Source organism: Nyctereutes procyonoides, unplaced genomic scaffold (genome assembly GCF_905146905.1).
Source record: "Nyctereutes procyonoides isolate TBG_1078 unplaced genomic scaffold, NYPRO_anot_genome, whole genome shotgun sequence".
NCBI classification, from domain to species: Eukaryota; Metazoa; Chordata; class Mammalia; order Carnivora; family Canidae; genus Nyctereutes; species Nyctereutes procyonoides.
Window position 1 is genome coordinate 8,352,784 of NW_026575031.1, and position 17,588 is coordinate 8,370,371.

General features: G+C 36.8%; 1 protein-coding gene across 18 annotated transcripts in view; it reads left to right on the forward strand.

Moving 5' to 3' along the window:
- Nucleotides 1–17,588, forward strand: part of MGA (MAX dimerization protein MGA) — a 177,884-nt gene that overhangs the window by 140,193 nt on the left and 20,103 nt on the right. For 5 of the 18 annotated variants that reach the window (XM_055316678.1, XM_055316681.1, XM_055316680.1 and 2 more), the window contains 8 exons: nt 2,923–3,149; nt 4,146–4,322; nt 5,131–5,203; nt 6,437–6,951; nt 9,147–9,444; nt 10,723–11,349; nt 14,753–15,043; nt 15,224–16,734. In XM_055316678.1, coding sequence (XP_055172653.1) covers nt 2,923–3,149; nt 4,146–4,322; nt 5,131–5,203; nt 6,437–6,951; nt 9,147–9,444; nt 10,723–11,349; nt 14,753–15,043; nt 15,224–16,734 — 3,719 coding nt within the window. Of the gene's footprint in view, nt 1–2,922; nt 3,150–4,145; nt 4,323–5,130; nt 5,204–6,436; nt 6,952–9,146; nt 9,445–10,722; nt 11,350–14,752; nt 15,044–15,223; nt 16,735–17,588 lie in introns of those variants that run through there. The other 13 variants (XM_055316686.1, XM_055316683.1, XM_055316685.1 and 10 more) reach the window with 13 other exon arrangements.

A 17,588-nucleotide genomic window follows, 5' to 3' on the forward strand; every position in this document is an offset into this window, starting at 1 on the left:
CATTTTTCCATTTATCAACAGTTGAAACTTTAGAGTTGTCTTTGATTTCCTATGAGTGATTAAGATGTCTTAAAATATTTTAAGAGGTTTTCTTTTGAGGTATTGTACTGTGTGTTTTGTAGCCTGTTATTTTCAAAAGAAAAAGTGGAAAAGGGACCTTAGTGCAATCCTTAACTTTTGGAGGCTTAGAAAAGCCTTAAAGATGATTGAAAGAGGTCAAAGGCTGTAGTGTTTGTCTTGAAGGCAGTTTTACTTTTGTCATAGAATTAATATGTTTATGAAATAATTAGCAACACTAGGCGATAAAGTTTTATCAAGAGTGGTAGAACCTCTATTAATACCCACCTCCATGTGAAGGCACCTCTGGTTACCCTTTTAAAAATGCGACGCTCTCTCCTCAAAATGCATAGTCAAACATGCTCACTATGCTACTTATTTCCTGTCTCTGCTTTTTTTTTCCTTATAAGCACTTACCACAATCCAATGTATTTTCTGTATTTGTCTTGTTTATTGCCTGTTTTGCCCTCTTCCCCCAACTTAAACGTAAGCTCCGGGAATGCAGGGATTTTTGTCAATCTTTTTCGTTACTCTGTGAAGTCTTATACATAGTAAACATTGAAATAATGTGTCCTCCTGCATTTCTGATGCAGAGATTAAAAAGAACTGTGGTTTAAAAAAAAAAAAAGAAATCTGTGAATACTAGGGTGTTAGAAGCCTTTGTGAATTATGTTGAATAAATGAACTAGGTTATAAAAGTTGGACGATGGATACTACTTGAAATTGAGTTTGATATTTTGGTTATCTAGCCAAAAAAACACAAGCAAGCCGAAGAAAAGGAAAGGAAGGGTTTTACTTGCAACAAGTAAAGAGAATAGCAGGACTATTTCCTAAAGCAGTGTCAACAGGAACAACAAAATTGTGGAAGTTTTAAGCTAAGGGCACATGCACATTTGTGAAGGGGCTTGACAAAGAGTTCCATATAGAATTGGGACAAAAGTCATCCTAGGTTGACAGAATCCAGGTCCTAGTTGATTGAAGCGATAGGTCCAGCAACGGTTGGCACCATCAGTTCTCTGTTTCAGTTAGTCCACAGTTGGAGTGCTCAAAAAGGTTTGAATCCTGCAAAAATGACTCAAGAATGTGTGTTAGGTCATTGTTTACTTTTGAAACAGTACTGGGAACTTTATCATTGATTTATTGTCTCTGATAGGGTTAGGCTAATTCCTGGTCTGGTAGAGACTTAGTTTTTGCGTTCCTTCTGTTGTGTTAAAATTCCTAACTGTGGAGGTTTTTGCCTTTTTTTTTTTTTTTTAAATATATAATTCTAACACCTAGGAAGTTCTGCAGAATTGTGCTTGGGCAAGTAGTGTGGGTAGGACATAGATCACGAAATGACTGGGGGCCTTAAAAGAACTTCTCTTAGCTTAAAAAAGCTATGACTGGTCTTCCTAACCCCCCCCCCCCAACCCTGTCTGCCTACACAAAGACTGCTAACTAGCAGAATTATTGGGTCAAGTACTTTCTCTCTGAAGAGTTTTTCCTCCTTATTTTAATCTTCAGATATTTATTCAGCATTTTGTGCTTATGCTCTGAATGATGTTAGTCTTAGGAACCCTTTAGATAAAGTTGGGTTTTAGTGGAGTCTTAATATTCAAAGCAAATATACTTTATGAAATCAGGTTGCAGTTCTGATTCAGCTTTGTTATGAAAGATTGAGCCAAATGTTTGAATTAAATGTGAATGCTGCTCAGTCATATTTTAGTTGACCATAGGCAGAGGTTTTGGATTTTAGACTTAGAACTGGCTTCATCCTGAGGACCATTAAAATGTAAAATACAATCTTTGTTTTCTCTTCAGCTGTCTGCTTTATGGGAATAGTCAGCTTGCTTCGAGAATAAAGCCAGCTTCCTCTTAACCTAGATCTTCCATTTAATTTGATGAATAATACTTGTTTTACTTCGTGTAGACCTTGATAGTATGATTTCATTGCTTTTCCATTAATACATTTTGTTCCTATGCTGAGTTCAGGCTGTTTTTTGAATACGTTTTTGTCATCGGGGCAGCAGTAACTGCTGTGTCTCTGGAGCCAGATTGAGTTTGATCCTGGTTCTGCCTCTTATTGTTTGACTTCTGAATCTCAGCTTCTGCAAAATGGGGATAATAATGTCTCAAGGGCTATTGTGACAGTTAAATGAGGTGTAAAGCATATTAAGTGTTTAAAATAGGTACATAGTAAGGTTCAATAGATACTTTTTTAAAAAAAAAAGACTTCATGAGAGACACACACACACACACACACACACACACACACACAGGCAGAGACATAAGCAGAGGGGGAAGCAGGCTCCATGCAGGGAACCTGATGTGGGACTCAATCCCGGGGCTCCAGGATCACACCCTGAGCCAAAGGCAGATGCTCAACCGCTGAGCCACCCAGGCTTCCCAATACTTGTTTTATTTGTAAAATTAAAAAGTGTAGTATTGAACAATTGTCTTTCCAGGATACTAGGGAAACCTTTTCTGATCATGCTAAATATCTCCTATTAACTCTGCATCCCTTACCTTGGTATATTTTTCTATGTGACACTTAGCATTACTTGATATTAAATGTTAAGTTTGCTTCTTCCTACTAGATTATAAACCCTATAAGGGCAAGGACTTTGTTTTATTCATAGCTGTTTTCCCTCTAGTGCCTAAAACAGTATCTGACTTACAATAGATATTCAACAAATAATTGATAAATCAAGGTGTTTGATGGCAACTAAAGGTTTTTTAGGGGGCATCTGTTAGATTGTTTTAGTGAGTTATTGCTCTCTGTAAGGGAGCACATTTTGTTTTGGTAGTGCTAAAGGCACTTAAAATCTTCTCCTTCTTTTTATTAAGCTATAAGGCACTTAAAATCTTCTCCTTCTTTTTATTAAGCTATATGTGAAACAGAGCCTGAACAGCCTGTTCGACATTACCCATTATGGGTGAAAGTAGAAGGTGAAGTAGATCCAGAGCCAGTTTATATCCCAACGCCTTCCGTCATTGAGCCTATGAAGCCATTGTTGTTGCCTCAGCCAGAAGTTTTACCTACTACTGTGAAGGGCAAAGTGCTCACTGGAATTAAGCCTGCCAGAGCATATACTCCTAAACCCAATCCTGTGGTAAGCCCAGAGTTTCATCTTTTGTTGCAAGCTACAGAAATCATTTGGAAAGATAATGGATTTCAATCAGAGTTTTGGTGTATATTCTGTGAATCATTTTGTTTTTAAGTAACCTGTCTGTAAACATCACTCTTATTTAATCATCTTAATTGCTGACACTTTAGAAATGTCATAAAAGTAGAGTGAATAGTAGTAATTCTTAAGGATAGCCAAATCTTTCTTCAGGAAGAGCATATAAAGTTGTGTTTTTGTTTTTAAACATGACTAGCAAAGGTCTTTTAAAGATACTTATTCCCATGGTGTGGAATATTGAGTATTAGTTGGAAAGCATTAAGGAAAGTTTTAGGAAGTAACTCCTCTTTTTACAACTGACTTCTTTATATACAGTAACAGTAAAGGATTTAAATAAGTTGATGACTGTGAAGGCTGATTGATAAAAGCTGATACTTCTTTTAAGAGCTGAAGCATTTCTGATTACGTCCATCTCAATCTCAGTCTTCTTGAAGAAAGATGCTTTAGTACAGTGCCATTCAATGTGGTCTTTGTGCTGATCCAAAACTATTTGTTATAAGGCTGTGAAATAAATATAGAAAATGAGAGTAAATATTTAGAAACTTTTTATAGCAACTTGATAGAATAGTTTTATGTGTATTAAATCTAATACTAAGCAACTTGGACTTGTATTTTACATGTCTTTCATTTTTCTGAAAACTTATTTTAAAAAAGGATTGGTCTTTGTTGGATTGGTAATTAAGTGTTTCCTCATTGCAGATAAATTGAGAAGCACTGCTCTAATGTGATCTGAGATTTCTTGATAGAGAACCAGATCCTTTCTGACTGCCCAAGATTCAGCATATATTAACTGTACTTGTTAAAGTTTGCGTTTAAAAATTTCAAATGTTGTAATAGAAATAAAGATTAAACATCCTTTTTCTTTTGAGTCTAGGATGTTTTTTTCCCCAGTATATGGAATGTTTTGTTGTATGAAACTTACAGATTCGGGAAGAGGACAAGGATCCAGTCTACTTGTACTTTGAAAGTATGATGACTTGTGCCCGAGTTCGCGTATATGAACGAAAAAAAGAGGAACAGAGACAACCGACACCATCACTGTCCCCATCATTTCAGCAGCAGGGCTCATGTCAGTCTAATCCTGAGAACTGTAGTGTAAAGGTGATTTACTTAATTGCATAATTTGTCTTTTTAACCTCCCATTACCCTGTTGCTCGTGTTAGAATTTACATTACTATCAGAATAATTTGGAGTGATTCTTGTGGGGCAGAGAAATCTTACATGCTCTGTGTATCAATTTGTTTCTCAGCATACCTATTCTAGAGAAGAGTCCTTTAAGGTTATTTAAAGTATTATTCTTTCTGAAGCTGAAATAATTTTTAAAAGTTTAAGCATTTCTACTTTTTTTTTAAAGATTTTATTTATTCATTCATGAGAGACACAGAGAGAGGCAGAGACACAGGCAGAGGGACAAGCAGGCTCCATGCAGGGACCCTGACGCGGGACTCGATCCCGGGACTCCAGAATCACACCCTGGGCTGAAGGCAGGCGCTAAACCGCTGAGCCACCCAGGGATCCCCGCATTTCTACTTTTTAGTAAATCATTTATTTGTGATTATTAGGATTTGTATCTGTATTGGTGAATTTTCAAATTAACTGAAGCTCATTCCATTAAACATCAAATACCTTTCCTTTACTAGAATACACTGGTGTAAATTTTTTTCTTGGTGACTTAGTTACTGTCAAGGACATTAGAAAGCAAGGCCACTTGTTTTTGCCAAGGGTTATATAATAGTAAGGCAGCTGTGCGTGCAGATGTGAAGATGTTGACAAGTTTCTTTGCTGTTTTAGGCTTCTTTGAGAGATTTAATGTTTATGTCCTAGTCTCTCTCTCTCTTTTTTTTTTTTTGTCCTAGTCTCTCTTGATAATAATTACGTATTGAAGTATTTGTATTACTCCCTTCTTTAGGAGCCTGACTCTGAACAGCAGCCCTTGAAACCAATCACCTGTGACCTAGAGGATGATTCTGATAAATCACAAGGTTTGTTTGAAAATTAAGTCTTAAATCATTTAATAGTAATTATGGGGGGCACACACCCCAAAACATTTTTACCTACCCCTTTTTAAGCTTCTGCTAAAAATAGAGATGATAGAGAAGTCTTTTCCTATTACTTGGTCTGTTTATCACTCCTAAGAAATAAAATTCACTTATGTTGATACACCATGTTATTACAAGAGATGTTTAGGGTAAGGCTAGTGATTCTCTCTCTCTTGAAAGATGTATTTAGTTTTAGAGTGTGCAAGCAGGGGGCCGAGGGAGAGGGAGAGAGAGAATCCTCAAGCAGACTCCCAGTTGAGTGTGGAACTTGATGTGGGGCTTGATCCCAGGACCCCGAGACCATGACCTGAGATGAAATCAAGAGTGGGACACTTAACTGAGCCACCCAGGGACCCCCCAAACTCCCCCCCTTTAAAATGGCTTAATACACACAAAAAGTGATAAATGTTTCTGTAGCATACTGAGGTATATGGAGGAGGCTACTAGGGTGAAGGGAACCTGTCTGAGAACACAACCACCTTGAAGGCTGAGGGTATCTGTATCCTGACATACTTGTAATTAGCACATTGGTTGGGAGACTATACTGTAGAAATCTAGGTATCTAGTGAAACAGACATCCAATTAACAAGCTGCCATGAATATAAATACCTGGTGAGCTCTAAATGACCGATACATAATGTAGAAGTGGAGCAGTCCTATCCAGAGTCACAGAAGTAATACAGAAGTATTTGCAGTAGAAACTAGAAATAGAACACTTTCTTTTTAAAACCATAGTATTCTCTCTTACTGTCCTTTAGGATTGACTCTATCATCACATGTCACAAAGCATGTTGCATATGTCCTTGCTTTTCCTGTATGGATAGCAGAGCACTAAACTATATCACATCTTAACCTTGGTTGTTTGCAAGATAACACCTTCTTATATAATAGTCATGGCTTTTTAGAGCAGTCTTAAGGTAGGACTCCCTTTTTATTAGGGACCCCAGACAACAGGTTATCCTATTATAGTCTGGTTCTCTGGAATATTTCTTTTTATTGGAAAGCCCCAAATTGTGAGAGTTAAATTACCACTGGAAGTAACTGGGATTCAGACACTGGGCAACTGCTCAATTTCTGTGTCCTTGGCACTTCTTTGAGAATCTAGGGAAAATAAAAATCTTTTGAAGTTCAGTACAAAATGCTGTGATGCAGGAATATCTTTCAATTCCTTATCAGAAAAAAGCTGGAAGTCTTCCTGCAATGAAGGGGAATCCTCTACCTCCTATGTGCATCAGAGGTCACCAGGTGGTCCCACCAAACTGATAGAAATCATCTCAGACTGCAACTGGGAGGAGGATCGGAACAAGATTTTGAGCATCTTATCCCAGCACATCAATAGCAACATGCCACAGTCACTTAAGGTGGGCAGCTTCATCATTGAGTTGGCTTCTCAGCGAAAGAGCCGGGGTGAGAAGAACCCTCCTGTTTATTCTTCTCGTGTGAAAATATCTATGCCATCATGCCAAGATCAAGATGATATGGCTGAGAAATCTGGATCAGAGACTCCTGATGGTCCATTATCCCCTGGGAAAATGGATGATATCTCTCCTGTGCAGACAGATGCCCTGGATTCAGTGAGGGAGAGATTACATGGAGGCAAAGGTCTGCCTTTTTATGCAGGGCTTTCTCCTGCAGGGAAGCTTGTGGCCTATAAACGTAAACCCAGTTCAAGCACATCTGGGCTTATCCAGGTGAGAATTATCTTTAATCTGGATGTAGCACCTTTATCTCCTTAGATAACATCTTGATTTTTCAGAGCCCTTTGTGGGCCTTATATAATTTATCTTCACATTTCCTGGGAACTGGGTGACAAAACCATCTCTTTTTGTAATAGGCCTAGTTTAGATGCACATACCTAGAGTGAATTTTTGACACATTTACAAACGGAAATGTAGAGTCCTATATTAGCTTTTTTTATTTCTGGTCTTCTCAGAAAGTTCCTACTCTTAAAATTTTATTACTTGGGCTCTAGTAATACTTTGGCAACTAAACAAGGATACTAAGGAGTTCAGTCTAGTTTTTGGGGTTATTATTAGCATATAGCTTTCAAAACAAAACAAGGTGAAATTGATTTTAAGGTAGCAGTATATATTTATAAGGTGTTACATGTATAAAATTTTAAAAAATTGAGCCCCACAGTTCACTATTTATTTGGTCCATTGTAGGGTTTTTGCTAATAAAATCATTGTCATAGTGCAAATATATCCTTGCTGTTTAGTAATTCAGGCAGGCTATATATTAGTATAATTACACTGGCATCTAGAAAATCTTTTGAAAGAAGTTTTGAATTAAAATGTAACGATAATTAAAAGATTTCCTCCTCTTGCTCAGTGACATTAAGTGCACTTTTATGTCAGAGTAGCAAATAGGTAGCAGTGTCTGACATTTTTGCTAAGGTTACTTGACTTTACTAGCTTGATCACTTCTCTGGGCTATGGACTGCCCCATTAATGATCTGACATCTACTTAATTAAAAACTTTTTATTGCAGTTTATTCTTGATGGTGCTTTATAACTGGTTCTGTTGATATTTCTTAAACTCTTAATGAGAACAGTGTTTTCTTCTTACTTCATTTATTGATTGATACTTTGAGAACAGAAACTTGACCCTCTGAGATACAGGAATAGAAATTTGTGTTCTCCTGTCTAGGACTCAGAAAGCCACCATAAAATGTGAACTTGCATAAGCAGTCAGGCCACTATAATGTAGGCTTTGGCAAAGCTGTTAAATAGTCTTCAGAGCAGGTCCCAAAGGAGCAGATCGGGATATCTGACCTAGACCTCCAGAGACTGTCGTGAAAAACTATAGTAAACTTTCCTTTAGTATGGAAAGATCACATTCTTTATATCAAACTCAAGGCAGAGGTAGGTATTCTTGATCTCTCTGGGAATAATCTTAGGTTCACTTGTAGTAAAGAGTAATTTTGCTTTGTGTCTTTGAAGAAAGAGTCGTTTGCTGTAGCTATTCTCTTTACCAATTTCTTACTAATTTAGAGAGCAGTTTTTCCCCCACACTTGATCCTCTTCCACCTAACTTTTAAATTATGGAAAGGAGGAATGGAAAAGGATGTCTTCTCTAGTCACCGTGGAATAGGACTTTGAGAATATGGGGAAGAAATTAGGGAACGTTTTATTTTTCTTTCTTTTTTAAAAAAACAATTGTGCTGCTCCAGATGGGTAACATGTCAACTCAGGGAGTAAAGAAAAATCTTTTACCTCATTTATTGATCACTTTCTTCTGATGCTTCAGTGATTGTTTCTAAAGTTATAATTGAGTTTCTCCTAGCATTTATCTTGAGCTCGAATTTTGTCCGAGAGATGACATTAACTCAAAGTTAAGTTTTTTGAAAACTGAGGGGACCTTCTGGCTTAGGATGTTACGACAGTGGCTTTCTTATGACTTAAAAGTAGATTCACCATATGTTTTTCAAAGTATGAAGGATGCTTGAAAGGGCAGGACTCTTGAGAGGGCTTTATTATACCTCTTTGGTTTTGTCAGAGAGATTCTGTGGAACATAGTTACTCATTTTTTGCTGATGATTGTTCATAGTTTAACAAAAATTACTTACTAAGTAAAACTGTTGGATGATTTCTTAGATTTGACTGTATCTAACACATATCTAAGGGGCAGATATGATGGGTTCCTAAGATTGTTTCCAAACTACCAAACTGAAGATAAGATTAGTTCAGAATATCAGATGGCAGCTTTTTTTTCCCCCACCTTCTAATACTTAGATTATATATCAAATGGAAAAAGTCCATTTCTTTCCCCATGAAATCTAAAAAGTAGACTTTTAAAACCTTGTAAAAATGAAACCCCTGTCAAGGGAGATAAGTTAGCAAGAGAATTTTATCTTTACAGAATTTCTCTTTGCCACTTGTTTCAGGTTAATGGTAAGAGTTACCCGCAGGCTAAGTTGCTATTGGGACAGATGGGGGCATTGCATCCAGCCAATAGGCTAGCTGCTTATATCACAGGCAGGTTGCGACCCTCAGTCCTGGACCTCTCAACCCTCAGTACTGTCATCTCCAAGGTAGCATCCAATGCCAAGGTGGCTGCATCCAGGAAACCACGTACCCTGTTGCCTTCAACATCCAATTGCAAAATGGCATCCTCCTCTGGCGCTACAACAAATCGCCCTGGGAAGAATCTGAAGGCATTTGTCCCAGCAAAAAGACCAATTGGTAAGTAGGACAGTATATATGTTTTAAAAAGTCCTGTGCCTTGGTACTTGGCCAGTAGGTACAGATGTGGAAGTTGTGAAAATCAGAGAAAAGTAGAATTTATTATTCTTACTCTTAATGTCTGTCTTACCTTTTTTCTGTTTTTGATAACTCTTCCTGATCTCATGATAGTAGATGAACTGAACTCTAGTTAGTTATTTCCAGACTTTTAGATTGGTTTTATTAATACGGAAAAGGCTTATTAGATTATTTTTGTTTTTAAAAAGGGAAGATGTAATCTTAAATACTTCATTAATTAATAAATATTTCTTTTATGGGCACTGATATTTTTCTAACCAATCCTATGTATGTTCCTTGAACTTACAAAACCAAGGAGCTTATTAGCAAATCAAAGTGGATTGAGTTTGTAGTAGAGGCTTAGAATAAAGGGCTCTTGTAAAACATAAGTTAGGGAGCGTTGTTTTATTCTATTCATCCTGTTTTGTGAATGAAAACCTCTTTTAACATTTCAGTGCTAGAGTCTGTAATAAATTACCTTCTTGAAAGCATTTGTGTTTTAGCATTTAGAGTGTATATAGTAAGTTTATTGAATTCTTTCTTTTGCTTAAATCTATTTAGGAATATTAGGTATAAGTGTCCATTGCTGTATTCTTATTCCTCTGAAATAACTGGCTGAATGCTAGAGTTGTATGAAGATGGAAGACAAGCATTGTATGCCTTTAAAAGACCCCTCCATTTTTTTCTCCTCCATTTTACCTTTTTTTTTTTTTAAGTAGCTTTAACTGGTGAATTTAGGTTGTATCATGCCCTCTTTTGAAAAGTGTCTTTATATGTTTTAGAAATATGTAAAACTTAACTGTCATAAGAGGATAGCAGTAGTAAAGAGGTGGAGGTGCTGGGGCAGGAGGAAGTGGTGAAAACAAGTTTTAAAATTAGAGTTAGGAAAAAAAACTCCTTACTTTCTTCACTGTTTAGATGATGAAGTTGTGTGCTGCTGTATTGTCTTTTTAGTGTCCTGACAATTTGGCTATATTGCACAGTCAAAAGAATCTTAGTAGGTACACCCAATTTTAACCCCTTTTGTAGTATTACAAAGGTTTGGTTTGTGTTGAGAGAAGTGTTTGATTTCTATGGGTGGAAATTGGCACATATCATGCAGGTGGGTAGTACCTGTAAAAAATTGACCCAGTGGTGCACAATAAATGTTGATAAACACAATCACTAAGAAGATAAAGTATGAGAACTGAAGATTTTTGACCTGCAAATTTTTATTTGCAGCGGCTCGACCCTCTCCTGGTGGTGTGTTCACACAGTTTGTGATGAGTAAAGTTGGAGCCCTGCAGCAGAAGATACCTGGAGTTAGCACACCCCAACCCCTAACAGGGCCACAGAAGTTCAGTATCAGACCTTCTCCAGTAATGGTCGTCACACCTGTGGTTTCTTCTGAGCCAGTTCAGGTGTGCAGCCCTGTGACTGCTGCTGTCACTACCACCACCCCTCAAGTGTTTTTAGAGAATGTTACTGCTGTGACACCTATGACTACTATTTCTGACGTGGGAACTAAAGAAACTACTTATTCTTCTGGTGCCACCACTGCAGGGGTTGTTGAGGTTTCTGAAACTAATACCAGCACCCCTATAACACCTACCCAGTCTACGGCCACTGTGAACCTTATCAAAACGACTGGGATAACCACCCCTGTGGCTTCAGTTGCTTTTCCTAAGTCTTTGGTAGCATCTCCTCCAACTATAACTCTTCCTGTTGCTTCCACTGCCTCCACCTCCATAGTCGTGGTGACCACAGCTGCATCTTCCTCCATGGTGACCACACCAACTTCATCTCTGGGCTCTGTTCCCATTATACTCTCGGGAATTGATGGGAGTCCACCAGTGAGCCAGAGACCAGGTAAGGCCTAGATGTTACTAGCTGGTTTACCGTACAGCTGTTAATAAAACTTATGGCTTTGATAGGGTTACAGATATATCAGGGTAACAGTGTAGGTGTTTCTACTATAACATGATACATGTATTCCTGAAAACCTTCCTATAAAACTGAACAGTAAAAAAAAATAGAGGTCATGGTTAATACAGGATTAGGACAAATCACTGAAAATCAATGCAGCTTTGTAACCAGAGCAGTGATAAAAACTGTTAACTGATACTTTGGAGATAAATGAACAGCCTTAACAGATGGTTTAGTGTAGGGATAGAGATTTTCTTAGGAGATTAAAAATACTCAAAGACATCATAATGGAAATACTATCTGAAGGATACTGAAATAATGCATGTTAGAGTGGAGCTCTGAGCCAGTAGAGCAGCCCTCAAGGTGGGCACAGGAGGAAGTGCACTGCTGTGTGCTGAGAGTTAGAGGTGCATCCCTCTCAGGAGGAAACCCAGATGTAGGTGTTCCTTGTAGGTGGGTGGTAGGGCTGTGTGCTTCTTTTTAATTAAAAAAAGAGAGAGCAGAGGTCTTTTGCCATGCTGCAGCCAGGCTAAGAGCTTTTTCTCTCTCCTTGCTGAAAATTAAAATTCTAGGTACTTTTACCTGGTAAAAATCATTTGTGAATCAGCCCAACTCCCATATACTACTCACGTTATTCTTCTATTTATTTATTTTGTATGAACTGATTGAAACAGAAATAAAGAGGGATATTTCTTTGTTAGGAATCTGTTAAGATCATCAACTTTTCAGTTAAAATTAGTTTGTCTTTAGTTGGTTTTGGTTAAGTGAATTCTAAAAAGAAATATCCTACACTTCACTAATTTTTATATCCTAATTCAGCTGGCTAAAATAAATAGTTCTCTTAGTGTACTCAAAGAGACTTACTGTGTAGAAGAGTGAGACTTCAAAGGATTTAAGGGGAAATAAATAATAAACAATAATTCTGTCTTGGCTATTGATATTTTTCCAACTAAATATTTTTGCCTTTAGTGACATGGCCCAAATCTCCATTGATACTTTAGGAATGAAGTGACTTGGGAGTTAAAGTTGAAGGTTTTTTGAAAGGATAAATGAATCACGGTATTAAATTGGTTGTCTTCTTCTTCCCATATGTAAACATATAAGAAATGGTTAGTTTAAGATGTAATTTCAGAAATAAGATTGTTTGAAGCTGTTTCGATTTTCTGTTGAATCTCAAAGGTTTATATCTTGTCATTTTAACAGATGTTCTAAATGTTACGGATTCTATCCTTTTTAATTCTATCTTGAAACTATAAAGTAGCTTTTTATAGTTCACTGGTTCTCAGATTTCAGTCCCTCAATACATTCAGGTATTTTGCTCTGATTCTCATTTGTATTATTATTGACTCAATATTTTTATTTAAGTCAACTCCTTTGTTTCCTTAAATGTATTTTTAAAAGGAGCAATTTTACTGTAATTGGAAACCATTATTTGAGTAACAGAGGTTCACTCCATAAATACACTAGAAACAATTATTGTTTCTATTATAAACTATTATAGTAAGAAATATATTTTAGCTAGCTACCATATGTTAACATGTGGCTTGCACTGTTAATGAAGAAAGCTAGAAAATGCTGATACGATATCAAAGACTAGTATTTTCTTTTTCTTTTTTTTTTTTTTTTTTTTTTTTTTTTTTTTAAAGACTAGTATTTTCTTCTGTATATAATCAGAAGATTCAAATTGAGAAAGAAAATACTTTCTGACAATGTGATATGGTGGTATTCTTATTCTGTATCCATCTAAGAATATTTTCCATAATACCACTTGAGGAACTATTAATATTAACAAATTTTCTTACCTGCTTTTTAAAAGTGGAGCTGACTCTGGTAACTTCTATTTCTAGTTATGTGTAATTTTGTTCTAGGTTTATAAAGAGGATCTCAACTTGGGCACTTAGACATCTGTGACTTTTTCATTTAACTTCCCTTTTTTTCTTTTCCCTTCTTCCCCTTACCTGCATGTGAATAAATAATCACATATTTAGTGTATGTGCTAAAGGCTGCTTTCATTCTCTGAATTAGAGTACTTTGGAATTGAATCACTCTCTAAAATGTTTTTTGAATAGAAATGTTCAGGAAATTAAGAATGTTTTCATGTGTTTTTTAATTTACATAAGATAAATGGTTTTTTTTAATGTTTTTTGTTTAAATTGCATACTCCTCCCCGCCCTGCCCCGCCCCGAACAGTTTGCTCTTTGCATTTTATTTTATTTTTAAGAGTAGTTTTGGATCTTATATATAATTTGTCATGTAAATGTTAGGAGCATAAATTCCTTTTACAAGTTTGATATTTTTGTGGGTAGAGTGCTTACCTGATACATTTTGTGGGTATGAGTTCTTATCTAACAGAATGTCATGTGTTAAACTGATTTGGTTGATTGTTTGATTTTTCTATTTAGTGACAAACTAATAAAAATGTTTAATAATATTAACTAAGTTCACTAATTTGAATGTTAATGTTAGTTTCCTTTTTGCTTGCTATTATCACTACTCCTTTTTATCCCCATGGCCAAAATCTGTAGACTACTCATAATCTTTTTTTCTGTGTCTTCAGTATTTCTAAATATCTCTTCCAAACATTAAAGTGGGTCTTTAGATGCTATTAATGGTTTGAGATTTTTTTAAATTCACATCTTCTGCATTAAATTTTTGCTTTTTCTGTTTGTTTTAAAACTATCTTTTGCCTCTTCCTAACCAGGCTTTATTTCCCTGCTTCTTTGAGGTCTCTTAATTTCATTCCATTTTTTGGGGGTATGTATTTTTTTTTCCTTCTGAAAAATAATTTCCACAGATCTTTACGCTTTATTTGTCAGTGAATTTTAAAAGCCAAGGAATTTTTTTATGCCTCATGACTTTTAGTCCTTGACTTTATCTTACTTGAGTATGACCTGTGAAATGAAGTCATAATTCTAGTAAGTGTTAACAACCTGAATTACAAGGTTGAAGAAGAGAATTTTATCAAGAATGACGTGTTTAATTTTAATGAGAATCCAGATTTAAAGACCTGCTGTGTTTTTCATTAGGCAGAGGCATTGTTTCTTTAAATGCACCTCTTGACAATTGATGCACGAGCTCTCTCTGTCTCTCTCTTCCTTTTTTTTTTTTTTAAACCATTCTGAATGTAAGGTCCTACAATGTCTGGTTGATAATTGGTTTTAAGATAAATTGTTCTCAGCCATAGGACTATTAAGTAATGTATGATACAGATGTAGGATTTCACCAACTATATAAATCAAATTAGAAGTTATTTGTAATGTGGTCAAATCCTATGTCATAATAATTTTTTCCTACATGTATTAAAGGGAAATTCTCTGATACTATGTTTCCATTTCCTGTTTTTCAGAAAATGCCCCTCAGATTCCAGTGGCTACTCCCCAGGTCTCTCCTAACACAGTGAAACGTACTGGACCTCGATTGTTACTGATTCCAGTGCAGCAAGGTTCTCCTACTCTTAGACCTGTCCCAAACACACAACTTCAGGGGCATCGGATGGTCTTGCAGCCTGTTAGGAGCCCAAGTGGAATGAATCTATTCAGGCATCCTAATGGGCAGATTGTTCAGCTACTCCCTTTGCATCAGCTTCGAGGCTCTAATACCCAGCCCAACTTACAGCCTGTCATGTTTCGGAACCCAGGTATAAAATTGGAGATCTTTCTGATGAATTTTTCTTTTGTTGAATCATTTGGCCATATGGCTTGTTAATACACCAGGATTTCTTAGTCTCTTTGAGTTAACCAGTCCAAAAAGAAAAGCATATGCTTGGAAGTCTTGATATGGAGTGGTAATAATTCAAAGAAATTTTTTTTCTTACCAGGCTCTGTGATGGGAATCCGGTTACCCACTCCTTCCAAACCTTCAGAGACTCCACCATCTTCTGCTTCATCCTCTGCTTTCTCTGTTATGAATCCTGTAATTCAAGCTGTTGGGTCTTCTCCAGCAGTGAATGTTATCACTCAGGCACCATCATTGCTTTCTTCTGGACCTAGTTTTGTGTCTCAGTCTGGTACATTGACCCTGAGGATTTCCCCTCCTGAACCACAAAGCTTTGCAAGTAAAGCAGGCTCTGAAACCAAAATAACCTATAGCTCAGGAGGGCAGCCTGTTGGTACAGCCAGTCTTATTCCTCTCCAGTCTGGTAGTTTTGCTTTGTTGCAGCTCCCTGGACAAAAGCCTGTTCCCAGTTCCATTCTTCAACATGTTGCTTCTCTTCAGATGAAGAGAGAGTCCCAGAGTGCAGACCAGAAAGATGAAACAAGCTTTTTGAAAAGAGAGCAGCAGGACACTAAGAAGACTCTACAGTCAGAAGGAGAAGCTATAGATTCTGAAGCTAATATAATAAAGCAAAACTCAGGAGCTCCTGCCTCAGAAGAAATCCTACATGATTCCTTGGGAGATGGGGGTGATCATTTAGATGAAGAATCCCTTACAGAAGAGGGTCCTACAACTGTTAAACCTTCTCAGCACTCCTGTATCACTGGGTCACACATAGTAGGTGAAGACTATAAAGATGATGAAGAGTATGGGGTTAGAAATGAAAATAATTCCAAAGAAAAGCGGACTCTCCTAGAAGTTAAGACTGTTTCCAAAAAAGCCAGCAATGTGACAGTCCAAAGTGTAAATAGTGTACAGCTTAAAAAGCTTGGTGATGTAAAAGTGGAACAGCAGAAAGGATTAGAAAATCCAGAGAAAAAATCGAATGAATTTCCAATCATCTCTAAGGAAGACAGTAAACTTGAATTATCAGGCAACAAAGTTGTGGAGCAGCAATCTATTCCACAGCCAGAGGGCAAGGAGAAGGGATGTGGAGACTCTCTGGAAAAGGACGATATTAGGGAAAGATGGAGAAAACACCTGAAGGGCCCTCTGACCCAGAAATGTGTTGGAACTTCACAAGAATGCAAGAAAGAGGCAGATGAGCAGTTAATTAAAGAAATAAAGACTTGTCAGGAAAATTCTGATATGTTTCAACAAGAAGGCATCCCTGATCTACTTGGAAAAAGTGGAACTACTGAAAATGTCAGAGTTTTAAAAACTGAATGTGATTCTTGGAGTAGGATTTCTAGTCCTACAGCCTTCTCCATTGTTCCAAGGAGAGCTACAAAAGGGAGCAGAGGGGAAGGACATTTTCAAGGTCACTTACTGCTGTCAGAACAGATACAACCAAAGCAAGAGAAGAAGGGTGGGCGAAGCAGTGCTGACTTGACTCTTTTGGATTTGGAAGATGAGGACGAGGAAGATGAGAATGAGAAAACCGATGATTCTATTGATGAGATTGTGGATGTTGTTTCTGACTACCAGAGTGAGGAGGTTGATGATGTAGAAAAGGTGGTGAGCCCATTTTTGTTGTGACTGAAACCTCAAGAATTTAAATGATTTATTAGAGACCTTAGCTTTTCCAGAAGATCACTAAGACCTGAATTGGATGCCTAGGTTTAGATCATTATTAAATGACTGTAGTTTTTTAGGCTGTGTCAGTCAGGTAACATTTATTGAGCTTATATTGTTCTTTGACAGTTGCCTGCTATTATGGGAAGGCTGGCTTATGCTTTTGGGAGATAGATGCTTGATAGTCCCTTTCAAGTTAGGTTTAAAAAAAGAATCCTGAAAGTCCTATTCCCATTTGCTCTCATTTAGTTGTTTGTTTTTTGTTTCGACATTTTCTGTGTGAAGTGATTATAGCCTATTTGGTAGATGTATAAAGAATAGGGATTGGGTGACCTTAGAACTAGAAGAGGACATAACTACCTACATTTAGAGAGATGTTTCTCTTTTTGGATAAAAATGGAAAATACCATTTAATATTTTAAAATCACCCTGCCTTAAGTTGCTTTTTAATTATCTTCTAAAATTAGTTTTTAGAGTTTATATTCAGAACTTTGGTCATCTTCCTTTGTGATATGACCTTTGTAAGTTTTACAGATTTTTTTTTTCCTGAAGTCATTTTTGTAGTCTTCCTGTTTAAGGTTATAACCTTATTTAAGTGAGAAACAGATATGATACTGGGCAGGAGTTGGACAAACTTTTTCTGTAAAGAGCTATATTGTTAACATTTTAGACTTTGCTGGCTGGCTGAATGGCTTGCTGTTGGAACTGCTCAGTTGCTGTTAATAGTGTGAAAGCAGCCATAAACAATAGTAAGTGAAAGAGTGTGGCTGTGTTCCAATAACACTTTTATTTAC